Source organism: Sorex fumeus, unplaced genomic scaffold (genome assembly GCF_029834395.1).
Source record: "Sorex fumeus unplaced genomic scaffold, SorFum_2.1 ptg000063l, whole genome shotgun sequence".
Lineage (NCBI taxonomy): Eukaryota > Metazoa > Chordata > Mammalia > Eulipotyphla > Soricidae > Sorex > Sorex fumeus.
This window is the reverse complement of record NW_026606120.1, coordinates 72,179,323-72,205,403: the sequence shown is the minus strand read 5'-3', so window position 1 is coordinate 72,205,403 and position 26,081 is coordinate 72,179,323. Positions and strand designations below refer to the sequence as shown.

The following is a 26,081-nucleotide window of genomic DNA, read 5'->3' as shown; positions in this document are numbered from 1 at the left end:
CTGTGTCTTCTTGGGGGAAGGGGGTCAGACCATGCATCACCACTCTGATTTGGGGGTCTTCTTAGGGTCGCCCCCTGTCCTCTCCTGCTAGGAATCACCTTGTCACCTCTAACACTGTGGCAGGCCCCATGGGGAACCTGTAGCAGGGAGCGAGCTTCCAGAAATCCCACCTTTTTTTCCCTCAGGAGGCCAACGGCTTGGAGAGGCTTGGTTCTGATGGACTTCCTGTCAGACCTGAGGTGCAGCCAACGGAACAGAGAAAGATCTTCCGGCAGATAGGTACCCGGATGTCTCTCCTTGTTATCCCAAGCAACCATCTTTGCCACAGATCTGGCATCTCCCAGCTCCGGAGGCAGCTGGCAGAGCTAGGAGGACCTGCAAGCACTGTGTGTGTGTGTGTGTGTGTGTGTGAGAGAGAGAGAGAGAGAGAGAGAGAGAGAGAGAGAGAGAGAGTGTTAGTGTTGTGTGTGCATGCTCCTGTGAACATAGCTCACACCCCTCAGGGGTCTGGATGGAAAGGAGAGGAAGGAGAGAGTGCTCATTGCAATTCTGCTATCACTCACTGATGCCCTGTGTGACCTTAGCCAACTCCATCACCTTCTCAGCCTCGGTTTCCCTGGCCATAAAATATGGGGTTAATTGTCCCTCCTAGGGAAGCCAGGAGGGTTAATTGGGCAATGGCTCTGAAGTGTCTCGGAAGAGAAGGAGATCTATAAATGTAAGGGATCATTAGAGGGTATTTCACAGCCGTTTTGTGGGCCCCAATGTTATTATTAATATTATTATTGTTATTGTTATCGCCACCATCGCCCACTTCCCGAGTCTCTGCCAGCTGGGTCTGTGCTGCCAGGTGAAGAAGTTAAGTGCCAGAGCTCAGCCTTGCAGTTAGTGGCCTCACTGAACCCACCCCCTCCACATCCAGAGTGGCTGGGGGTGCTAGGAGGCCAGCCATGACGACTGAGATGGGGCAGAGGGAGGCAGGTTGGGCCCAGAGAGAAAGGGAAGTTCATGGCTTCCCTTTGTCCATTGGTCCTGGGGCATTTCCTGCCTGCAGTCAGAAGCTAGGGCTCAGAGAAACTGGGAGGCCACCAGGAACTGTGCCAGGGCTGGGGGGTAAGGTGGGAGCTGAGTGCAGGAAGGCTGAATGCAGGGAAAAGGCTGAATGTAGGGGTGTGGGGGGGTGTCGGTGAGTGCAGGGAGAACCAAGTGCAGGACAGAGGTTTAATACAGCCCGCCAAAGGTGATGAGACAAGCCCATTGTTAGGAAATCCATCCTTGAAGAGACAAATGTCTTGGCTCTTCCGAGGAGTCTCTTTGCGGAGATTGAATATACTCTTGTTTTGCTTTTTTTGTTTTGATTTTTGGGTCACACCTGGACAGGGGTTACTCCTGGCTCTGCACTCAGGAATTACCCCTGGCGGTGCTCAGGGGACCATACGGAATGCTGGAAATTGAACCAAGGTTGGCCGCATGCAAGGCAAACACCCTACCCGCTGTGCTATTGCTCCAGCCCTGAGATTTGAATATACTCTTGAGTTTTCACGGGCCTAAGCTAACAGCAGAAAGGGATACGTGTTGGTGAAACTGAATGTCCGTGCCTGGCAGTGATGTTGCTGCAAAGTTAGAAACCTGGCGTCCACTTTGGAGATGTGCCTCGAGCGCCCCCTGGTGGTGAAATGTGAAAACTGCCACGCACGATCGCTGGTGAACCTTGAGGGGAGAAGACGCTTTTTTTCGCGGGACTCCACTGACCTCATCCCAAAGGGAGTGGGCACAGTAAGATCTAAAGAAGGAAGAAACTGTGGGGGAATGATGGGGGTGGAATTTTCTTGCAGGAAGACTCCATGGCACTTGGTGAACATCTGGACAGAGGAGCCGGCCGCGTGTAGGGGGGTGGGGGTTGGGGGTGGGGAGTGAGGAAATTGAGACTAGGCAGGGATCAGAGGTTCTGGGCACCTGGAGAAACGGGGTGGCTGGATGTGTGCACTGCACATGGGGTGTGAAGTGGGGCACTGCCAAAGTATATCTAGGAGATACAGTTCACAGCCTTTGTCAAGTTCTCATGCCCAAAGAAGGCAGGAAACCTGGGTAACTGAAATCACAGGCTCTGGAGAGGGAAAATCACCGTAATTCACTTCAATGTGAAGTGAAGTGAATTAGGGTGGTGTTTGTCCTGTCAAATTTTTCATGGGGCAGAGAGGAGCAACAGGGATTGTTTGAAAAGCCTGAAGCTTTGAGAGAAAGAGTAGCACTGCACTACATACAGCACTGTCATCCTGTTGTTCATGGATTTGCTCGAGTGGGCCCAGTAACGTCTCCATTTTGAGACTTGTTGTTACTGTGTTTGGTATATTGAATACATCATGGGTAGCTCGCCAGGCTTTGCCGTGCGGGTGAGATACTCTCAGTAGCTTGCCGGGCTCTCCGAGAGGGGCGGAGGAATTGAACCTGGCTCAGCGGGGCTGGCTGTGCGCAAGGCAAAGCCCTACCACTGTGCTATCGTTTCAGCCCGAGAGAAAGAGTAAGAATGTAGAAGAATATAGAATACAAGGGAGGGAAAAGGGAGAAGCAGGGTTCCAGGGAAATCCTGGAGGCCAAATGGCCAGCCTCTAGAAGACTGAGTCAGCTGTAATTTCAAAAAGAAGCGAGTGTGAAGCTTGGGTTGCAGTGAGCAGTGAGGCCCGGACAGATTTGAGGGCAGGGATGCTGGTATTCAGGTTTTCAGTGGACCATGGTCTGCTTACCTACCGCTTCTCCTAAGGCATCCTGTTTACTCCCTGGTTCTAAAGAATTCGATGGGGGTGGCCCATAGCAGGAGGAAAGGACCAGGAGTCTGTCTGGAGGCAGAAAAGGTATAGGGAAAGGAAGCTGGAAGCTGGGTAAAAGGTAGGCAGGGAAGATGTGAGATGGAAGTGGAGGAAGTCAGGCCTGGAAGAGCCAGGAGTGAGTCCATGGCAAATCTTGAAAGAATGTGGCCAAGGGGCTGGGGAGACAGTTCAGAGGTTACTAGAGTTCAAACCCTGTCATCACTGCATGGGTATAGCCCTGGGGGTCCCTGAGCGTTGCCAGGCAGGAGCATTGAATCACCCAGTTGGGCTGGTTGACCAAGTGTCGTTGGTGGTGGCCCCTGGGCCCCCTGCTCACTGCTTGAGAGGCCAAAAAAGAATGTGGTAAAGCAGCCAATCAGTCTAGACACTGACCGTGCACCTATGTGTGCTGGGAGCGGCAGTTGCAGAGGTGGATAAGAGGAACAAGGTGCTCTGGTGGGGTGCAGGAAATGATGACTTGGAGAGGCTGCGGGCACTTGGAAACTAGAGCAGAAGCATCACTAAGAGACAACCTGCCCTAGAAGCCCTGGGGCCAGGGCCGCCTTCCCCATCTGACATTGGGGCATAGCTGGAACCCAGAGGAGCAGATGAGCAGCTAAGGAAAACATCAGTGGGCAGGTGAAAGTACAGGCGCTCCTGGTCTGGGGGAGACACCTTTAGGCTCAGGAGTGGGTCTTAACATCTGTCCACCTGTGGGAATCACCCCAGGACATTTCTAAGGCCCAAGTCCCTATGATTCCATGGTCCCAGGATGGGATCCAGACTTTAGAATGTCGCCAAAGCTCTCTTGTGAGTCTAGGAGCGGCGCAGGAGGCAACAGGCCTCTCCTTTCTTGTCAAGGAGGGGATGGATGGGAAGCAGAGTTGTGAGGTGATCTGAGTGTAAATGAGGCCTAACGACCCTGATAGTCTGACAAAAGCATAACGTGGGCTGGAGTGATAGCACAGTGGGTAGGGCATTTTCCTTGCACGTGTCTGACCCGGGTTCAATTTCCAGCATCCCATATGGTCCCCTGAGCACCGCCAGGAATAATTTCTGAGTGTATGAGCCAGGAGTAACCCCTGTGCGTCACCAGTGTGATCCAAAAAGCAAAAAAAAAAAAAAAAAAAAAAAAAGAAAAGTAATGTGCTCCTCTCTTTTGACAGCTTACCCTTCCTGGACTGTGCCTCAGACCAGAGAGAATCCTGGCCTGTAAAAGGGAAGGGCAGGGCAGGGCCAGGGAGAGGGCAGAGGGCTTGGCATGTGGGAGCCCCAGGTTCCAACCTAGTAACCACACCAAACCCCAGCAACGCCAGGTATGGCCCAAAGACAAGCAGATGAAAGAGGGAAAACATTCAAGTAACTAAGAACTGAAGCCACGTTCTAAATCTCTACCCCGACCCCCACCCCTGAACACATTTTTCCCTCCTCTTTTGCTGTCTTCACGATGGGGCCTCTGGGGTGGGAGCAGCATCCAGATTTCATCTTAGAGAGTCCTGGCAGTGGCCCAGCAGGCTAGTCAACTCCACTTCCTCCCCCCACCTCAAACCCCTGCACCCTCAAATAGCTGAGTCATGGAACCCGGGTGGAGTGCTTGGCTTGACAGTGAAGCAATCTCCACTTGAAAAATGGCCTGGGAACAGAATGTCTAGTCTCCAGAAACAAGCTAGATGCATAGGTAATTGGACAGAAATATTTACTCTTTATCTCTGCAGATACTGCCTGTCAATCCTCGATTCTACCACCGCTCCCACTCTAGCAGGGAATTAGATGCAAAACCAAACATCTAATGCAGTAAAGCCTTTTACATGTGCCAAGAATAATCCACAAGAACAAGAAACATGCTAGGCTGGGCAGGCATCTGGTGTGCAGATTTTGAGTAGGGATTTGAAGGATGCATAGGAGTTTTGTTTTGGGGCAGGGGATTAAATGAGAGTTTACTGGAAGGGAAGGCTCTGTAGAGGTAAGCCTAAGAGTTAGGAGCTTCTTTGAAGCAAAAAGGATCTGTAAGCAGGGAACCCGACGGGGAGGGAAATTTTGTTTTGGGGCCACACCCACTTGTGCTCAGAGCTTATTGCTGGCTCTGCAGTCAGGGATCACTCCTGGCAGGGACTGGGATACCAGCCTGGGTGCCAGTGATTGGAATCTGGCTGGCCACGTGCAAGGGAAGCACCTGACTCACCCACTCTTCTACTCTTCTGGCCCCTGGGGGAGGGAGATGAAGCACATACAGTGACAATATGAAGGCCAGTTTGCCTAAAAAGAAGGGAGTAGGGAGTTAATGCAGGATTTTAACTACAAGACTATCTTCAGTCTTGTTTTTTCTGAGGCTAAGAAAGAGGAACCACTCATTCAGCACTGTGTACCAGGGTATCAAGGGGTGAATTTTGAGCCTCATTACCTGAAGAGCACATATTCTACCATGGAACCTCATCCTGGGCCCCTGCCTTGCCCTTTCATCACACTGACCCTTTAGGAAAACGGTTTTCAAACTGCCAAACTGATTAAGGAAAGAGAGAAGGAGAAGAGAGGAGGGAGAAGAAAAATCATAACAGAGTACAATAGTAGAGCCAGAGCGATAGTACAATGGGAAGGGCGCTTGCCTTGTATGTGGCAAACCGGGTTCGATCCCTGGCATCCCATATGGTCCCCTAAGCACTGTCAGGAATAATTCCTGAGTGCAAAGTCAGAAATAAGCCCTGAGTACCACCCAGGATGCCCCCCCCCCTACACACACACACACACACACACAAAAAAAGATGGGAGGAAGGAAGAAGTATCTGTACCTCCTCCAGAGAAAATGGTACAGGGGTTAAAGTACTTGCCTGGTATGAGGCCAACAATTCCAGTCAGATGTCCCAGGCCCCACCTGATGAATCAAGAAGGTCCCTGATCACTGAGCTCTCCCGCAGTGTTTATCAGCAATAAGGCAAGTATTATTCAGACCCATATTACATATTCTCAGGTATGTATATGTGTATACAAAGGTCCCATTTCCACGGGCTTTATTAGCTCTAATTGGACACTGTATTTTCATATTTGGATTCTGATCTTGTCCAAATTAGCAATGAGGATAATATTTTCTGGAGTTGCTAAGGTGGGGGCAGCCATCCACAGCTTCCCTCGGCCACTGACCACGGGGATAAACAGGCCACTCAGTGGACTGTATTGCCAAGTTCTTTTGATCCTGTATTTTCACAGCCCATCTGCATCTCCTGTTTTCTGGTGAAAAGAGGAAGGCGCTGCAGAGGAAGCTGAAGATAGTTTTTCAGTAGACACTGGTTCAAGTTCAGGGTATGGTTAAGATAGGCGAGGTTGCATTAAGTGCTCTTTCAACTTGGATGCGTTTATCTGGATGGAACTCCTTCCTCAATCTGGGCAGGATGCAAATGCATTTCTTTGGTCATGGTTAAAATAAAACGGCCTTGCCGTTGGACTTGTGCTGCTGTGCACGGGCGATTCTCATTTGGCAGATGGAGACCTAAGGCACGGGGAGTTTTCAGTCTCTCTGGGATGTTGATCGTGTTGTTGTTGTTTGGGGGAGGGGCTCTCGGGATCTAATGGGGTCTGCTGCGGTCCCTCTTACTTTCTGGCGGGGGTGATGTTCACATTAGAACCCTGGCTGGTCTTAAGCCAGAGTGCGTTCCTTCTCACCAGAGCCCGGGAACGCTCCAGAATCACCTATCCACAGGCAAACCCAGGGAGAGAAACTTACACCTACCCTGAGGTGCGTGCCTGCTTCGCGTAAGTGGGGGGCGCAGAGACTAACGTCGCTCACCCGAAAGGCTGCTTAGAGAGAGAGCCAAGGCGCTCTCTGAGGTGCGCCCTACACATCCCAAAACGGGAGTGGTTCTGGGAAGCTTTTGGAAAGCTTCTCAAGTGACTCTGATGCACAGGGTTCCGCCCCACCAACATTGGAACAAACAAGTGAGAATTAACAGGAGCTCAAACTTCAGGAAAACAAGCCCCGCCCCCTCAAATGTCTCCAAGTCCAATTCCCCGCTTCGCCAAGTCGCCCGAAGGGCTTATCTTCCTCGCCTTAATGGAGATGGACGGTCAGGAACTTAGTAAAAGGCTGGTGACTTTCCACTCACCAGGCGTGGGCTGGGCTGCCTCGACGCAGGAGGACCCTGGCACACTGGACTGAGACGCCAGGTAGATGCTATTGCTATTTATAGGGTCTGGCTCGGCCTCACCCTAAGGACTTCTGATTGGCTTTAGGGAAGATCTATCACTCATCTTCTAGGTTAGAGGTGGGTGGAAGGTCACCCCCGACCAATACAAAACTAGCCCTCGGCTAAGCCCCGCCCCATCTAGCTTCCTGTTGCTGTCTATCAACCATGCAGCAGGCGGGACTTTGTCTTTCGCCAGTTGGCTGGCAAACATGTCGTTCACTCGGCAGTAGCTTTTCGGTTGGCGCCTTCTACCGTCCATCAGTGACCCTTCGCGAGTCTATTGGTCAAACCAACGTCGCTCTATCACTCTCTCTTTGATTGGTTAGTAGTGCTGTCGGTCCCCAATGTACTGAACTCTTATTGGCGGAGGCTGCCGTCGCTCGGGCGGTGGCGGGCTCCGGGATTGGCGGGCGCTAGGCGGGCGGTGTCAGGCTCTCGGTGGCGGCGGAGGCGGCGGAGGCCAGGGAGGAAGATGTCGTAATGAGCGGTGGGTCCCGGCCGCTGCCGGCGGGGTCTTCCTGGCCCCCAAGGGTCGGGAAGCCGGGCAGAGGCCGTAGGGAGAGGGGCCCGGGGCCGGGGGTTTCCCCCTGGGGCCGGGCCTGGCCCCGGGGCCCGGCTCCGGGAGGGGCGGGGGAGGGAGGATTCCCGCCCGGAGGAGGAGCGGGGCTGGCCAGCCGGGCGGAGGCACCCGGAAGGGGGCGTTCGACTCCCCGCCCCCTCGGAGCCCTCTGGGCGGGAGGGCGGCGCTTCCGGGGGCCGGAGTGCGTAGCGGGTACCCCGGGCGGGCTTGGGACCCCCCTCTGACCGGTGGCCGAGTTCGCTCAGCCTGGCCGTGCCCTTTGACGTGGCCTGGTTTTGCTCCGAGGAGGCGGCAGGCGTTCCTTGTGCTCGCCTGGCGTCTGGGGGCGGGGTGTGTGCGCGGGGGCTCCTGCTCGCCGACTGAGGCGCCCACCAGCGGTTCGAAGCTCCCCTGAGAGCAGAGGGACGCGGGAAGGCTTGGAGCTGAGATGGCGCCAAGCCCCGCGGCCTTGGCGGGCGCAGACGCCGGCCGGATTCCCGCCGCGACCCAGTCAGGAGGTGGCGTGGGGACGCGAGGGCGTCTCGAGTGACCTCTCGCCTCAGACTGCTGAGGGGGCGGCCGAACCCCCTCAGGAATTCCTCTAGCGCCCTTTCCAGCAGCCCCGCTGGAGCCCCGCCAGCCCCTAGCCCGAATGGTGGGACGTACGTGCAGAGTTTGGGTGACGGGGCTCACAGCCCATTCGCTGATGTCTGGGGACACCCCCTGCCCGAGACGTGACAGAATTCTGACAGAAACCAGCGGGGGTCCTTGTTTCCCACCCTAACCCCCGCCCCCCCCCCCCCCCGTGGACCCTACTGCTTGTTCCCCGCCGCCCTGCTCCCCCGCCTTTCTACTTTGAGTTTCCCGGGTTCGAGGCCAGTATCATGCCCACTTCAGTTTATGCTCTGTGGAACGCCATCCTGGGATGGATCGGGTCAGGCCTTTTCTCCTCGCACACTGGGTTCCCGCAGAACTCGGGAGAGGCCGCGGGTGTGCGTGTGTGTGTGTTTGTGTGTGTGTGTGAACTGGCCCCCGGGCTGCCCCATATCACCAATTTCTCGCCGTTCTCAAGGGGACGGACTTGCCTTTTGCACCCCCAGAGGGCGTTCCCGCGTGGAGCGGATGTTTTGGGTAGTGAGCCATAACTGGGCCGGCAAGTTAGGGTTCTGGCCTGCCTTCATGCAGCATCTGAGGGGAAGGCGTGTGTTTTTGTTTTGGGCGGGGAGGGGGAGAGGGGACTGGGGCCACATCGCTGGTACCCCTGGCTTTGTGCTCAGCGATCACTCCTCCCAGGGCTTGGGAGACAGCATAGGGTACCAGGGGTCAATCCTCCCAGGGCTTGGGAGACAGCATAGGGTACCAGGGGTCAATCCTCCCAGAGCTTGGGAGACAGCATAGGGTACCAGGGGTCAATCCTCCCAGGGCTTGGGAGACAGCATAGGGTACCAGGGGTCAATCCTCCCAGGGCTTGGGAGACAGCATAGGGTACCAGGGGTCAATCCTCCCAGGGCTTGGGAGACAGCATAGGGTACAAGGGGTCGAATGCAGGTGACTCTGTGCAGGGAGGGCAAGTGCTGTACTGTCTAGCCCTTGGCGCAGGATTTTTTTCAGTGAGCAGCACAAAGAAACCTGCCATCTGCATTCCTGAAACTAAGGGCAGTGCCTGGTTTTGATTCTTGGGTGCCGTGAAGGGGGCAGACATGGCCTCAGTGGTCTGATGTCAGTGGCTCCAGAGGGGCCTTATTAGTACCAGCTGGAAACAGATTCTTATTTGGTAAAATTTTTTGATTCCCATTCTAATTTATGGAACAATAAGTTTCACACCTGTCACAGAAGAGCAATAAGTGGGGGAGGGGGGTCACTCCAGATATTGAGATCCCCATCCTCCAAGGGAGACGCTAAAGATACAGTCCCTGCTCTGAATACCGAAGTGGAATTAGTCCTTGGGCCAATCCTAGCATGCCTGCCAGCAAGAACTGGCTCCTGAAGAGTCTGGTGTCCCTGTTGACAGCGCTGAGACTGGCTGGCTTTTTCCTCGGAGCCTCTAGATGCCTGTTGGAGAAGAGCAGAAACAGCTGTGTAGTGATAGAATCCCATGGCATAAAGTTAGTTAGGTAATTTTGTTATGGCCTTGAAAACTTAGGTCTTCCAGTGATTCACAGCCTTTTGAGAAGTCTCATAGCCCTGTAGCGGAACAGTGAGTGATCCTTCCCAAGCTCGCTTTCAAACAAGTGTTGTCTCAGCAGTGCCCTTAAGGAAGACATTCTAAGCCTCCTGCAACCAACCCCCAGAGCCTAGTATTGTCTTGGTTTCAGCAGGCTTCTCTACCCATCACCAGTTCCATGTAAAAATGTAGGATGTTTTTCTTCTAAGACCTAATCATTACCCCTTTGGTTCTATGTGTATATAGATTAGAAAGCTGACTTCCAAAAGGTTGAAAATTAAGGAAGTATTTGTTCGAATGGAGGGCACTGAGGACCACCGAGGCACAGAAACACTGTTTTAAAAGTATGTGTAGCTTATTTGAATGCCTTGAGATATTTTTGTGTGAACACTAGAGTTTAAAAATGATTACATGGACCCACCTGTGGGCTACAGAGTTGGGTCAAGATTATTTAGAGATGTTCTGTTTTGGGGTTTTTGGGTCACGTCTTGCAGGGTTTAGGGCACACTTGTGGCTCTTTGCTCAAGGGTCACTCCTGATGTTACTCAGAGGGCCATCTGAGATGATGCCCAGAATCTAACCTAGGTCTGCCACATGCAAAGCAAATGCCTTCCTTAGTTCCCTGTACTGTCTCTTCTATCCTAGAGTTGCCCTAATATTTTGTTCCTAAGTTTATTTGAGATATATCTAGAGCATCCCTTTGGGTGACTTCCTTTTTTTTTGGTGGGGGCTAGTGTATACCTGACACTCAGCTTACTCCTGGCTCTGCACTCAGGAACAACTCCTGACATTATTCAGGGGACCATATGGGATACCGGGGGATACAGCAGGTTGACTGTATGCAAGGCAAACACCCCACCCTCTATGCTATCCAGCCCCTAGGTAGCTTCCTTTTTTTTTTTTTTTTTTTTTTTTTTTTTTGCTTTTTGGGTCACACCTGGCGATGCATAGGGGTTACTCCTGGCTCTGCACTCAGGAGTTACTCCTGGCGGTGCTCAGGGGACCATACGGAATGCTGGGAATCAAAGCTGGGTTGGCTGCATGCAAGGCAAACGCCCTACCCGCTGTGCTCTCTCTCCAGCCCCTAGGTAGCTTCCTTTGACTGTGAACTTCTTTCCAGTAAGTTCTAAACCAAGAACAATTGGCCTGCATTCCAAACCAAGTATAAGCTTGGCTAGGGAATGGACATCATTATGGACTGCATTTGTTGAGATTTCTACTTTTGTTTTTGGAAACATGTAATTCCGGTGTTATCTTCTTCCTCTTTTTCTTTTTTCTTCTTTTTTTTTTTTAATGTAAAGATATTTTATTGGGCTGGAGCAATAGCACAGCGGGTAGGGCATTTCCCTTGCACTCGGCCGGTCAACCCGAGTTCGGTTCCTCCACCCCTCTCAGAGAGCCCGGCAAGCTACCAAGAGTGTCTTGCCCGCACAGCAAAGCCTGGCAAGCTACCCATGATGTATTCGATATGCCAAACAGAGTAACAACAAATCTCACAATGTTACTGGGCCCGCTCGAGCAAATCAATGAACAACGGGAGGACAGTATACAGTGCAGTGCTACTAAAGATATTTTATTAAAAGGAAGAGAAAAGAAAACACTCAATAAAACACAAGCTCCTCCAGAGTAAAGAGAGCATCATGAAGTAGGGGTAAAGGCCCTCCCGTTGATCGTCGATTTGCTCGAGCGGGCCCAGTAACGTCTCCATTGGAGACTTTGTTGTTACTGTGTCTGGCATATCGAATACTCTCGGTAGCTTGCCGGGCTCTCCGAGAGGGGCGGAGGAATCGAACTCGGGTCGGCCATGTTGGCCGCTTGTAAGGCAAACGCCCTACCCGCTGTGCTATCGCTCCAGCCCATCATGAAGTAAATGAAAGGAATTATATACCCCATGTTGGGTTGCAGGCAATTCCAGAGAGGAATGTGCGCTTGTATGACTCTCATCCTCTTGTAGGAAGGAAAAACAAGCTCTAGTCCTACTCACCAGCATTTTTATTTAATTTACCTGAAATGTAGTTGAGAGTCTCTTTTTGAAGTGGGGGTCACCTGATAGTTCTCAGGGGCCAAACATGTGCTTCAGCCCTTTGATCCATCTCCTGGGTCCTGAACATCTGCCTTAAGAAGCTCCTCATTGCCTGTCAGGTGTTATTTTTGCTGGCAGCATTGGGTCTGAGACCTCAAAATAGGAGAGAGCCTACAATTCTCTATTAGCTATTGGAATGAAGGGGATAAAAACTTAATGGACCACCACTAATTCAAATGCATTGTCAGCTTAAGTAGAAAAGGAATTAGAGATTAACCTTGAGAGCCTCCCAGATGATACTGACAGATTTGTACCATTTGGCAGAATTCCAAAATAGAAAACTTATTTTTTTCTACTGCCTCTGGATGCTGTAAAGAGGGTTCTAGGAACAAGCTCAGAGTCTGCACTAGCATCTTGAGGGGAGCTCTGGCTTGCACTCCTGAATTTTCTGAGACTGCTACTGGCACCTGGTGACTATGATGCTCAGCTATGGGGGCTTTAGGCTGGTATGCGCTTGGGGGATGAATGCTGCTCAGGAGCACAGAAGCAAGAAAGGGGTAGGTGGCCTATTCCCCATCCAGTGCACAGCTCCCAGGAGTGGGGAACTTATTAAGGCTGTTGTCATCACAGGAAGAGTATGCTTGCATAGTTGTTTATATCCTTTTTATGGACATCTCATTCCGTTCACTACAGTTTGTTTTGTTTTTACATCAGAATTTTGTGCAGTAGATAGAAGCCTTCGGCTGGAACGATAGCACAGCGGGTAGGGCGTTTGCCTTGCACGCGGCCCACCCGGGTTCTAATTCCTCTGTTCCTCTCGGAGAGCCCGGCAAGCTACTGAGAGTATCCCGCTTGCATTGCAGAGCCTGGCAAGCTCCCTGTGGCGTATTCGATATGCCAAAAACAGTAACAAGTCTCACAATGGAGACGTGACTGGTGCCCGCTCGAGCAAATCGATGAGCAACGGGAGGACAATGCTACAGTGCTACTGATAGAAGCTTTAACATGTTGCTTGGGGGACTACTGCTTTTGATGCAAGGCCTCTGAGATGTCAGTTTGTCCCTGTGCTGTGATTTAGGATGTTAGGTGGCCTCTCGTTTCAGCTGCCAAGTGAAAGTGGCTGAGGAATTATCTATCAGTCACCGGTCTGAGCATTTCCAGAAGTCCTCTTTCCAGTGTTTCCTCTTTGGGATATTTGTTACTGGGTCCTATGGGACTTGGTGGAAAACACAAAGTAGCCTCTCAGAAAGTGTGAATGGGGAATAAGAGACTGTAGGCAGGGCCTTGTGATTAATTAGGAGTGAAATATTCTGTCCCCCCTTCCCCCCACACACACATCTAAATGATAGTTTTCTCAGATTAGTCTAGAAACAGAGCAGAACATTTCTAAGCCTTCAAAAATTAGTGGTCAGCCAGCCCTCTCTTCTGAGAGGAAATGAAGTCACCACTCAGTTCAGAAACTGATTCCAGCCCAGTGTGTCAGTGGGGAGTGACTCATGAGTAAATGTGCCAAAGCAGTGAAAGCATGTCTTTGTACATAATGGTATTCTTGTTTTTTTTTGTGGGGGGGCGAGGGGGAGAGGAGGGCACACCCAGCGATGCTCAGGGGTTATTCTTGGTTCTGCACTCCGTGATCATTATTCTTGTTTGTGCTTAAGGACTATTTGGGATCCCAGTCAGCTGTATGCAAGGCAAGAGCCTTACCCACTGTACTCTCTCCAGTCCTGTATAATGATATTCTTTCTGGAGATCTAACCCTGCTCAGCTGTATGCAAGGCAAGAGCCTTACCCATTGTACTCTCTCTCCAGCCCTGTATACTTATATTCTTTAGGGAAAATGTCGTCTCAGTTTTCTTCTTTCTCCCTTTCTCCAAGATGGAATTCTGAGGCTCAGTATTCTTTACAACATTTCTAGGGACTGATTATCCAGGTAAAGAATTCTCACCATCCCCTGCTGCCACATGTTCTCATGTCTCCAGAATCCCTGTATGATGTGGGGTGACTCAGGCAGGATTCAACTAGTACATAACATAATCATATTTGGGGAAAAGGAATTTTGGGAGGAGCCAGATAACTAGTGTCCATTTAGCTGATATCCTTTTAATTCACTTGGAAAGTACTTTTTCCCCAGTACATGTTAATTGAAGCACTGAAATGTAATGAGGGTTGGAGAGAGCTCATAGGGATTAAGGTCCTTGCCAATTACTGCCGAAAATTACCCTAAAGCACCACCGGGTGTGATCTTCTCCAACCTCCAAAATCTAGGGATTTGGTAATGAGAAGTGTCCTTTGAGATATCTGTCCAGGGCTGGACTGTACTGGCCCCCACACAGTCATGCTCTTTCCCCTACTCCTATTCTCTGTGTGTGAGGTAACTGGTCTGGGTAAGAGTTGCATCTGGAACTAGTTTGCTGAACTGACCTAGTGGGTGGATTCAGACCTAGTGGCCAGGATATGCTGAACTGTAAGTTTTCTCCTGTAGTTCTTTCTTATTTGGTCCTGCTGGTGGGCATTCCTGGCAGTGCTCAGGGAGCCATATATGGTGCCAGAGATCTAACAGGGTTGGGACACATGCAAGGAAAAGGCCTTAACCCTTGTATTAGCTCTCCAACCCCCTGCCCCTTTGATACTTTAGTTTTTTGAACTACACCTGGCTATGCTCAGGGGTTACTCCTGGCTCTGCACTCAAGTATTACTCTTGGTGGTGTTCAGGGTACCTTACGGGATGCTGAGGATCAAACCTGGTTTGGCTGTGTACAAGGCAAGCGCCCTTCCTGCTGTTCTGTTGGTCTGACCCCAGATTCTTTTTGTTTGTTTTGGGGTACACTCAGTGATGCTTAGGAGTTACTCTTAGCTCTGCACTCAGGAATTACTCCTAGCGGTGCATGGAGGACCGTATGTGCCAGGGATCAAACCCAGGTTGGCCACATGCAAGGCAAACACCCTACCCACTGTACTATTGCTCTGGCCCTGACTCCTGACTCTTTTTTTTTTGACCCCTGATTCTTAAACTTCTTTTTAGCCCTCCCACTTTACAGGATTCATTCATCCATTTAACAAGTATATATTAAACACCGCCTATGTGCAAGGTGGGAGTGGGTGCCTCAGTGGGTAAGGCAGAGAGAAGTCCCTGCTTCTTAGTGGGAGACAACATAAAAGTAGTATTTATCAGACAATGAGAAGTACTAAAGAGAAAAATAAAATAATATCTAGAATAGTACCTGGTCACGTAGGGCCTTGTTTGTCATGATTAATTATGGGGGTTGGATCTGAGTGGGACATAAAAAACTCCTGGAGGACTGAGCAGAGGAACATACGATTTCATTTCAGTTTGATGGTCCTACTGGATTGGTTTTTTGGTTTTGTTTTTTAATTGTGGGGGCATTACTCAGTGGTGCAGTAAGAACGAGTCCTACAATGGAGACGTTACTGGGCCCGCTCGAGCAAATTGATGAATAACGGGAGGACAGTGCTACAGTGCTACTCAGTGGTGCTCAAGAGGCCATTTGGTATGGGGTACCAAACATAGGGCTTCACATGCAGCCCCCCACTCTGGGTTCGTATTGAGAATAGACTGATAGATAAGCCCAGCAGTCCAATTAAGGGTCCGAGAGATGGTACAGTGGTTAAGGCGCTTGCTTTGCATGTGGGTTCAATTCACATATGGTCACCCTAGCCCAGCTGGAGTACTTCCTAAATGCAGAGCCAGGAGTAACCCTGAGCACAGTCAGTGTCGCACCAAAACAAAAAGACTATGAGAAGTCCAGTTAGGCTTTCACTGTTTATATAGGCAAGAGATGATAGGGACCTGGGTGAAAATGAGGTGGCGGTGAAGGCAAGCGGATTCTGAATCTATTTTGATTTGGGAGATAGCCTATTCCTGGCTCATGTGGTACCAGAGATTGAACCTGGGCTCTCATATGCAAGCTTATGCTCAGCCTGTTGAGCTAACTCTCTGGCCCCTGAATCTATTTTTTATATGTTTGTTTGTTTTAGGGCCACGCCCAGCAATGCTCAGAGGTTACTCCTGACTCTGCACTCAGGAATTATTCCTGGCAGTGCTTAGGGGACCATATGGGATGTCGGAGATCAAACCTAACCTAGGTTGGCCACACACAAGGCAAGCACCCTGCCCACTGTACCATTGCTCTGCCCTGCTCCCCCTCCCCCAATCTATTTTGGAGTTAATATCAAAAGGTAGATTTCACTATCATATATAGAATGTGGACAAAGGAAGAGCAAAGATCACTCCTAAAGTTTAGAGCCATGGTGTAAAGATGAAGTTTTGTTTATTGGAGAAGAGACAGAATTAGGGATGAGTCTCAAAGATCAAATGATTTAATGCACCCAAACAGAAATATCAGAGGTAGTCAACTATAATTCTCTGGAGATTGAAATCTGGGAGTTAATATACAGAACTTACTGTATTTCACCTCATAATCACGACAGATTTATGACAGTTTTGAGGGGGCAGGGAGGGAGCAAAAAAGTGGGGTATGACCATTATGTGAAGCTTTTAAAAATTTTTTTGCTTGGTATTACTAAAGACTACAGGATGTGATGATTATGTGGTGATTATATTACTGCTTTGTAAAGAAAGGAGACTAGATGAAACCATCTTATTTCACACATAGTTTCTTTTCATCTGGTTGTAGTTTCTTGTATCTATAAATAGGTATTGACAGAGAGAGATAAGTACTAAGATTGAGCCCAGGGGCAGCCTAAACACTTCAAATTTGAGAGAGGTGTTTTAGAAGAAATAGTCAGAAGTGACTTACCTGGAAAGTTTGTCCTGGAAGTCATCTGAAGAAACTATTACAAGTAAAAAGAGGGACCAGTTGTTAGAACAGATATGAGGTCTAAGAATGAGCCATTAGACTTGGCAGTGTGGAGGTGATATGTGACCGGTGTGAATATAGAGGTACCAACCTGGTTAGAGCTGATTCAAGAGATTGTCAGGAGAGAAGTTAAAACAGTAAAAATGGATGATTCTTGCAAGAAGAAAAATAATGGATCTTCGCTGGTGAAGGGAAGCTTACTATTTTGTGTGTGTATGCGAGAAGCAATATTTTTTATTGAAACTTATTTAGAAAGATATAAGGGATGTGAAAGAAGTGTTTGAGAGAACACAGGCTTCTCCATAATGGAAATAAACAGACAAGCAAGTGAAATGTATGTTCAAGGGAGAACATGGGCTTGAAGAGAGGATTGGAATCTTACCTTCTTGATGGATGCTTTAAGGGCAATGGGACTGAGGTTGAGGTCAAAGCTGAGAGTAGGAAAGGAAAGCTGCCTCTGTTATTCTGGGTGTAGACAAGATCTTTGTCCATAATTCTCCTTTTGGGCTGCTGCATTGTGAGGATGCTTTGTTCCAGAATCCTTATTTAATGAGTCAATGAAGTCTTTCCTGAGACTGAGCTCTATTTTATACGGTTTTGTTTTTTTTTTTTTTTTTGCTTTTGGGTAACACCCGGCAATGCACAGGGGTTACTCCTGGTTCTGCACTCAGGAATTACTCCTGGCGGTGCTCAGGGGACCATATGGGATGTTGGGAATCGAACCTGGGTCGGCCGTGTGCAAGGCAAACGTCCTGCCCTCTGTACTATCGCTCCAGCCCCTTATATGGTTAAGAATGCTAGGGGCTAGAGTGATAGTACAGTGAGTAGGGCACTTGCCTTATAGGTGACTGATCTGGGTTCTATCCCTGGCATCCCTCTTGGTCCCCTGAGCCCACGAAGAGTGATCCCTGAGTTCAAAGCCAAGAATAAGCCTTGAGCCATCTGGATGTGCCCACCATCCTCCCCACGCCCTCCCCTGCCCCTCAAAAAAAAAAAAAAGCTAGAGATTTGCTTAAATTGCTTAGCATCCACACTTTGGAGTCTTTTACAACTTGTTGTTCTAAGCAGTTGCTCTTAGTTTCATTCTTGTTCTCTAAAACCACCTATGGCTTCTTTGTCCTTACCAGCCCGAATTCTTTCATGCAAGACAACTGGGAAAGACTGGGCCTAGTAACTGGTTGGCTTTGGCCCAGCTGAACTGACCAAAATAGCCAGCATAAGGACTGTTTACGCAGAGTGAAATTCCTCTTGGGAAATACCATAGCACACAACCAAGTAAGCCATTGCCAAAGTGGCAGGAATCCATGGCCAAAAAATGTTGAGTACCCCCAAAACCTGGCAATGGGATGTGAGCCAGGCTTTCTCCCACAAGGAAAAGAATTTCCTAAAGCCTACTGTTGTGTTTCTTTGGGTCTTAAGAATAGTGTTCTCACAGTAAAGACCTGTGCAGCTGTCCCTAGTCTGAGATGGGGGTGGGTGTCTAATGTGAGGCCTCTTCCTGTGACTCTGTGTTCCTGAGTCAGCCCACAAGATTCCCCCCAGGGACAGAGATGCACTCCCAGCCCGGTGGTAGGGAAGGCTGTTAAGAGCCTGTAGCAGAAGCACTTGCCCTAAATGTGGGGGGGAAGGGCTTGGAGGGAAGAGGTCAGGAAGGGTTTTCATGAGTAAGTGAGTTATAAATGACTCTGAAGGAGACTGAACTTGGCCAGACAGATGGGAGACAGCAAGCTTAGATTCCAAGTGAGAGGAGGGTGTTTGAGAAATGGAAAAATGCCCTTGTGTCTGGGGTGGGGGTGGGGGGAAGGAGGGGAAGGTAGTGCAGAAAGGCCAGAGATAAGGAGAGGCATGCCTGTAGGGGGAGATAACTAAAAAGGGCAGATGGGTATTGGCCTTTCTAAGCTTTTTGTTTGTTTGTTTTCGTGCCACACCTGGCAATGCTCAAGGATTACTTCTCACTCTGCACTCAGGAATCACTCCTGAAGTTGCTTGGGGTACCATATGGGATGCCAGGGACTGAACCTGGTTTGGCCAATTGCAAGGCAAACAAACACCCTACCCACTGTACTATCACTCTGACTCAACCTTTTTAAACTACCAAGATCTTCTCTTAACTATGGAAGGCTTTTTAAGGGGAGGGGTTGTGGGACCACACCCAGTGATGCTCTGGGGTTACTCCTGGCTCTGCATTCAGGAATTATTCACTTGCAGTGCTCAGGGGACTATTTGGGATGTCAGAGATTGAATCCAGGTCATCTGTGTGCAAGGCAAGTACCTTACCAGCTGTACTATCTCTCCAGCCCCTGTGGAAGGCTTTAATTAGGGAACTGAGAGGAATTTGCTCTTTTGGGGTGGGCCACACCCAGAGTGCTCAGAGTTTACTACTGGCTCTGTGCTCCAGGGGTCATTCCTGATGGTGCTCGGGGAAATATATATGATGCTGCCAGATCTAACCTGGGGTAGCTGTGTGCTTTAACCCCTCTTTGAGACCTCAGGAGTTTGCATTTTTAAAAGGTTCTGATTGTAGAGATTGGAGAAGAGGTACCTGACCAGAGGCTTGGATACCATTTTGAAATTTTGGGCAATATTTCAGACTGAGCTTTAGGTGGTTAATGCAGAACAGTGGCCTTGCGAGTGGAGAGGTATACAGAGAGTGGAAACAGACACGTGTGTGTGTGTGTGTGTTTTGTGTGTGTGTGTGTGTTAGAATCATGAGGATTGATCAAAGATGTTACTCCAGTTTTGCTGTGACTGGAAGTATCAGAAGTGAGACTGGCTTAACTAAAGTTGCTCGTGATTCACTCAGCTTGCAAGGCATTAAAGGGTCCCTGTGCTCTGTATTGGGTTCTGTGTACGCATTTCAGCAGTGAAAATAGATCTGGCCCACTGGGGGACTTTCCCTTAAATACATGAGAGAGCTTTTAAGTTCCATGATTTGTTAACAGTGGTAAGCAACTGGAGGTGTTGACCACATCTCAGCCATCCTGGAAAGCCTGCTTGAGGAAATGACAGACATGTTATTACATAGTGGCTCTCCGTAAATTTTGCTGGTTAAAAACCAGACTGAGACCTGAAGGGTGAGTAGGCATTATAAATGAGTATAAAGAGAGGAACTTCAAGCAAGCAAAGGACAGTGACAGAGATGAAGACTTCTCAGGCATCTAGAAAAAGGCCTATGGTAGTCGGGATGGGAAAGCTGGGAGAGAATGGCAGAGCTGACAGCTCAGTGTTGAGAGTTCTGTGCCAACCCAAGTGGAGTGTCTATGGAGGCATGGAGATACACTCCAGATACTGGGAAGGTACTGGAAGCTACATGTGTGGTCACCCATGGACCAGGTATTGGGTGAGGACAGTTGTCAAAGAAATTCAGTACTTAAGAGGTGGCAAAGGATGAGGAGTTGTGCAGGGAAAGAGTTGCCCTGAAAGGTAAAAGAAAATCTATGTGGATTTGGGGAGGGGGGTGGGCAGTACATCGGCAGTGCTCAGAGCTTCCTCCTGGCTCTGCGCTCAGGGGTCACTCCTGGCAATGCTCAGGGAACATATGGGGTGCCAGAGATTGAACATGGGTCAGCCACATGTACATCAAGCACATTACATGCTGTACAATTGCGTCAGCCCTTCCATGTGGATTTTGAGGAAGGAATCAATAACCAGAGTCAAGAATTGCTAAAGAAGGTCTGTTGGTTTAACAATGGGTTTCTTTTAACCCTGGACAAGAATATTGTTCACAGAGAGCTGGGATGGAATCCCAGTGGAATAGCAGAGTGCGGGCAACTTTTCTATCAAGTTTGACAAAGGAGAGAGGAGAAGAAGGCTCTGGCTAGAGGGGAGAGAGCTTGGGATGAATAGAGCTGTGTGTGAAGACTCAGGATGGGAGTGCTTTTCTCCTTATCTTGGAATTAACGTTCACCTCTAGTGAAGGGAAGGGAAAGGTATGGGGACGTGCACCCTCAGCTTTCTGAAAGTCTTTTTTTTTTTTTTTTTTTTTTTTTGGTGGAGGCGACCTGGGAGGCTTGGGCTATACAACAGTGCTAAAGGGTCATTTCTGGCCGTACACTGGGAGTGAAGGAGGCCAGCCACATGCAGAGCAAGCATCTTAATCCCTATACTCTCTAGCTCGTGTCTGCAAGTCTTGAAAAGGTAAAGGTAAAAGGTAAAGGCCCTTCCGTTGTTCATCAATTTGCTTGAGCGGGCCCAGTAACGTCTCCATTGGAGACTTTGTTGTTACTGTGTTTGGCATATCGAATACGTCACGGGGAGCTTGCCAGGCTCTGCCGTGCGGGCGAGATACTCTCGTTAGCTTGCTGGGCTCTCCGAGAGGGGCGGAGGAATCGAACTCAGGTCGGCCATGTTGGCTGCATGCAAGGCAAACGCCCTACCACTGTGCTATCACTCCGGCCCGTCTTGCAAGTCTTGAAAGTTTTTTTTTTTTTTTTTTTAATCAGGGCCCAGGAGAACTCTTAGTTCTATCACTCTACAACTTCACCATTTCACCTGAACTCTGAAGGAAATGAAACTTTCTTGTTTTTTGTTTGGGGTCTCGGCAGTGGTGCTGGAGCCACCAGGGATATACCAGTGGTCAAACTTGAGGCCCTGTGTCTTCTAGGCATGAAGTTCAATTCTTTGAGCCCTCTCCCTGTCCCAGAAATGCAAATCGTTCTTGCAGCAGTATGCAGTAACTCCAGTTACTACCACTGTTAGTAAGTATGGATTCCAGTGACTGGATGTAAATTGCTGCTAAAAACAAATAGTATGTAGCCAGAGAGAGCTTCACAGACTGAATGCATACTTCGCTTGTATGAGGCCTGGGTTTGCTAGGTTTGATCTATCACTACAGGGAGGACCACTCCCTGCCCTCAATGTGGACCAAAAATAAAACCAAAAAGTAAATGGTATGATTTTTAAAATGGCAGAAGTGGATGAACTATTATATAACTATAGTTATAATGAGAGTCCCTTTGTAGTCTCTGTACTTTTTAGCTGCTCCCTATACAGCAACAAGAAAATTAAGTACACTTCAGGTCTGATATGCACATTTTAAATATAAGGTTCCAAATTAATAAAGCTCTAAAGTATCTTTGATGATGGTCATGCAGTTATCTGTGCTCCTTTTGAAGCTCGTGTGTGTGTGTGTGTGAGAGAGAGAGAGAGAGAGAGAGAGAGAAGCAAGAAAATTTTAATGAAACTTAGATGTGAGGGCAGAGAAAGGGAGAAGTGTGTCTTCAAGAGAGAGCACAGGCTTCTCTGGAGTGGAAGTAGGTAGGCAAAGAAACAGATAAGCAAGTGAAGTATGTGTTTATGGGAAGAATACATGGGCTTGAAGAGCAAACCTGAAGCACTTTTTATTTAAAAAAAAAATAAAAAGCGCTTTCATGGTTAAGTCCAGGATATAATTCTGCAGTGTCAGGGACATCTATCTCTCTTTTTGTTACTCAGGTATACAAACCAGGACCACAAAGCTCTGAATGACACTAGAAGAGAAACCCAAAAACCCTGGTTTGAGATCTAAAGAGTATTAGAGAGTATCCCAAGAGCCAACTGGGGAGAAAATGAAACCAAACTGAAATGGTGCAACATGCTCAGCGCCAGCTATCTGCCTTTTGCTTCAATAGATTCTGCTTTGACTTCTGAAATGCGGGATCACTGCAAGCCCAGCCCACTCTCCAATAAGCCTGAGACCAGGGTCAGGGTGGTAATGCCTGGAGAGGGAGAGAGGGAGGCGGGAAACAGACCAGTTTTTGGTTTGTTTGTATTGTCCTGTTTCCGAATCCTTTTGGTTTCCTGATAGTGGGTATTCGAGGGCATCATGCTGCGTTTTTAACTAAGCAAAACTGACTCAGGGGAGGCTGCTGAAAGGGGCCCTGCCTTCCCTTCCCCGCTCAGTATGCTCACTCATTGTGTGTTTTTATGGGCAAGACAATGTGAGAATTATAAAAATCTCAAAAAGTCCAACTTCCCACCCTGTTAGACATCTTGTCTCCAACAGTGATATACATCCTGCCACTATCTAAACATTTCCAGAGAAGGGAGAACATTTCCTTGAAGAGTAGCTGATTCCATCATTTGAAAGTTCTTTCGTTTGTTAAATTGAATTTCACCTTCTTGAAATTTCTTCCCTGCATTCTAGGCTCTGTCCTTTTTGAGATTGGGGCTCCCAAACAGTGCTCAGAAAATTAGGGTGATTCCCAGTGATACTTGGCCAGCCAATCAGGATGGATGGTCCGGTTTTCAGGCCTGCACTTTGATGCTGCCCAGGCCCACTGGTGCTGCAGTGTCATCAGATCATCAGATCATCACAGTGATTCTTTAGGACCTTCAGGAATACACCTACTAGTGCTGGGGGCAGGGTATGTGGAGCGGGAGATTGGACTGGAGTCCTCACACTAGGGTCTCAGCTATCTCTCCAACACTGGTCCTGCACTTTGATTTTGTTTTTTGGGTTTTTTTTTTTTTTTTTTTTTTTTTTGCTTTTTGGGTCACACCCGGGGATGCTCAGGGGTTACTCCTGGCTTTGCACTCAGGAATTACTCCTGGCGGTGCTCAGGGGACCATATGGGATGCTGGGAATTGAACCCGGGTTGGCCTCGTGCAAGGCAAACGCCCTACCTGCTGTGCTATCACTCCAAGTCCCTTTATTTTATTTATTTATTTATTTATTTATTTATTTATTTTGGTCCTGCACTTTGAACCCATCTTTAGAATAAATTCCTTGGTGGATTTATTCTAGCCTCTAGGGCATAACTCTGGTCTCCAGGTCACAACCATTGCTGATTTCTGCATCTGTTCCAGTTGAAAGCCCACCTTCTAAAATGCCCTTGAGCGTTTCAGAACACTGGATGTGGTCTGTTGTGCAGAGCACACTAAGACTATTCTTTTCCTGCTTTAATTGAACTTTTAGAAATACAGTAGTATTTTTGACAACTACATCTAGATTCTGTTGCCTCCCACTTAGCTTTGAGTCAAAACTACTAGTGCTTTTTCAAAAACATGAGAGGTACTATTTAAAAAAGCTCTGTCTTCTAGCTAAATGCATGTGATTTTTTTTTTTTTAAAAGGCCAAGTACAGGGCTGGTTAAACTTCAAAGTGAGGAACCATTTGACAACCCACTGTCTGCCGGGTGCTTTTCTTTTTTTCTTTTTTAAAATGTTTATTTGGGAGGCTGGAACAATCATACAACTGGTTAGGTACCTGCCTTGCATGCGGCAAACCCAGGTTTGATACCCAGCATCCTGTACGGTCCCCTGAGCACCACCAGGAATTATTCCTGAGTGTGGAGCCGGGTGTGACCCACCCCCAATTTTCTTTTCTTTTTTTTTTTTTTTGGTCACACCCAGCAGTGCTTAGGGATCATTTCTGATAGGGCCAGAGATTCAACCAGGGCCTGCTGGGTTCCGGGAAAATGCCCTATCTGTTGTACTATCTCTCCACCCTATGCCTGCTTTTCTTAGCAATTCCTGATGCCTCCTAGAATTCACGAGACTTCTGTCTTATGGACGTACTATGAGTCTCAAGGAGGCATGCCCCAGCCACCCTACTAGAGACCATCACAATCTGAGTTCTCATTTAGGTCTGGAGCCCCATTCTCTCCAAGAACACAGTACATGGATTTTTTAGTAATATCTCTGGACTTTGATAGTGACATCCCTTGTATTTATGATACTCCATTTTGTAGCGTCCACAAATCTAACTTTCCTTTTAGCTCTGTAGTTTCCCAAGCTTGAGTGGTATACAGACTATTCTGACACCATGTTTTCTAGCCTCTAGGGCACAAAACCAGCTGTCAGCATAAGCCCCAATTTGACAGCCTACCCTAGCTCTGTACATGCAGTACGCCCACTCTGCAGTGTCTGGTGTCAAGAGGCACAGCCCGCCCACACTTCTAAGCGTCATCCCTCCCTTTGCTTAAATGTACCATGAATTCAAACTGCAGAATTAAGTTGTCTTGATTAGCCCACGCAGTCAGAATGGTGCTGCTTGGAACCAGCTTAGTTGTAAACACACCGGCCCTGAAACAAACAAATCTTACTTAAGCAACAGTCACCCCCAGTTCTGTAATGTATGTTCATTTCTGAGATGATCCTCACACAATGAGAACACACTGATAGGGAAAAAAGGTGCCTCTGTAGGAAGCGCACAGGCCCTGCTGCTGGGACCCAGCCCTAGTATGAAACCCCCTGGCATCAGCAAGCTCCTCAGGCAGGCCATGTAGGTCTGCACTTAAGAGAGAGAGGTGTTAGTTTAGCCCCCACATGAAACCACCGTCCTGTCTGCAGTTTGTTCCTTCCTGGTTTACAGGAAGATTACGAAATGTTCAGTCAGCTGCCTTGTTGAAATCCAATGCAATGTATATACTATTTCCCTGATGTATCCATGCCAAACCCCATAAAACGAATTTGTTAAGCATGACTCACTTTGTTGGTAACCTGGTGCTTACTTTTCGTGATCATTTCTTCCTTGCCTCAGTAATTACAGTACTGTTCAATCATCTGTTTTGGGATTTGCCTCGGATCAGTGTTTGTAATATTTCAGGATCTTGATATACAGTTTTGCCCAGAGCTGCCCTCTGACTCCTTACTCAGTTTACAAGTGTGCTTGTAGAGCCCCCCTCTTCACAATGCAATTCTGTGGCCTGAGGGCCTGGAAGCCTAGATTTTGAGCTGCCTTCTTGCCAGCCCTTCACCTTTCCCAGGTTTCAGTTACCCCTTCATCGTTTTGCATTTACGAATAAGCCAGAAGCAGATAGTTCAGCTTCCCTCTTGTTTGTCCTTTTGATGTCTTGGGCATCTCACCAGAAGGCCAACAGGGGCTCAGTGCCTGAGTCATCCTGGCTTTCTACGTCTTGAAAGTAAATAGCCTTTTTCTTTCTGTCTTTCTGAAATTTGCTTTCCAGAGGTTAATCTGTTTAGTGTTCCTTAGTGATTTAAGCACTATGTAGAATGAAGATTATTTTTGTTTTGTTTTGCTTTTTTGTTTTTTGGTCACATCCAGCTGTGCTTATTTCTGGCTCTGCATTCAAGGATCACTCCTGGCAGGCTTGGTAGACCATATGGGGTGCCGGGATCAAACCTGGATCAACTGCATGCAAGGCAAGCTTTTTAACCTGCTGTTCTATCTTTCTGACCCAGAATTGTGATTCTTTCCCTTCTACATCTCATGATATCCATTTTACTTCTCTCTTAGATCAGGCTTAAGAGTATAGATTTCCTTTATAATTTTCTTAACACACCTTATTTTTTTTATTGTGTTGTTTCGTGATGCCAGGGATTGATCCCAGGTCCCTTATATTCAGGGCAGGCAAGTGCTTTATTACATCCCTATAACCCAGTTAAATTTTTTTCCTTTAAAAAAAATGTTCGTGGGCTGAGGAGATAGCTCAACTGGCTATAGTGCAGGCTTTGCATGTGGGAGCTTGCATTTGATCCCTGATATCACCAGGTCCCCCAAGCACCACAAACCACTGCATGTTGCCCCCAGACAAAAAGTCTACTGGGGTATATTCATTGTGGTAAAATGAGAA

General features: G+C 48.4%; 1 protein-coding gene across 2 annotated transcripts in view; it reads left to right on the top strand.

Moving 5' to 3' along the window:
* The first annotated feature begins 7,384 nt into the window (after nucleotides 1-7,384).
* The window catches only part of SP2 (Sp2 transcription factor), a 34,223-nt gene continuing 15,526 nt past the window's right edge, over nucleotides 7,385-26,081 (top strand). The window contains exon 1 of one of the 2 annotated variants that reach the window (XM_056127079.1): nucleotides 7,385-7,469. In XM_056127079.1, the coding sequence (XP_055983054.1) occupies nucleotides 7,463-7,469 (7 nt within the window). In that variant the 5' untranslated portion in view covers nucleotides 7,385-7,462. The remainder of the gene's footprint in view (nucleotides 7,470-26,081) is intronic. The other variant, XM_056127078.1, reaches the window with a different exon arrangement.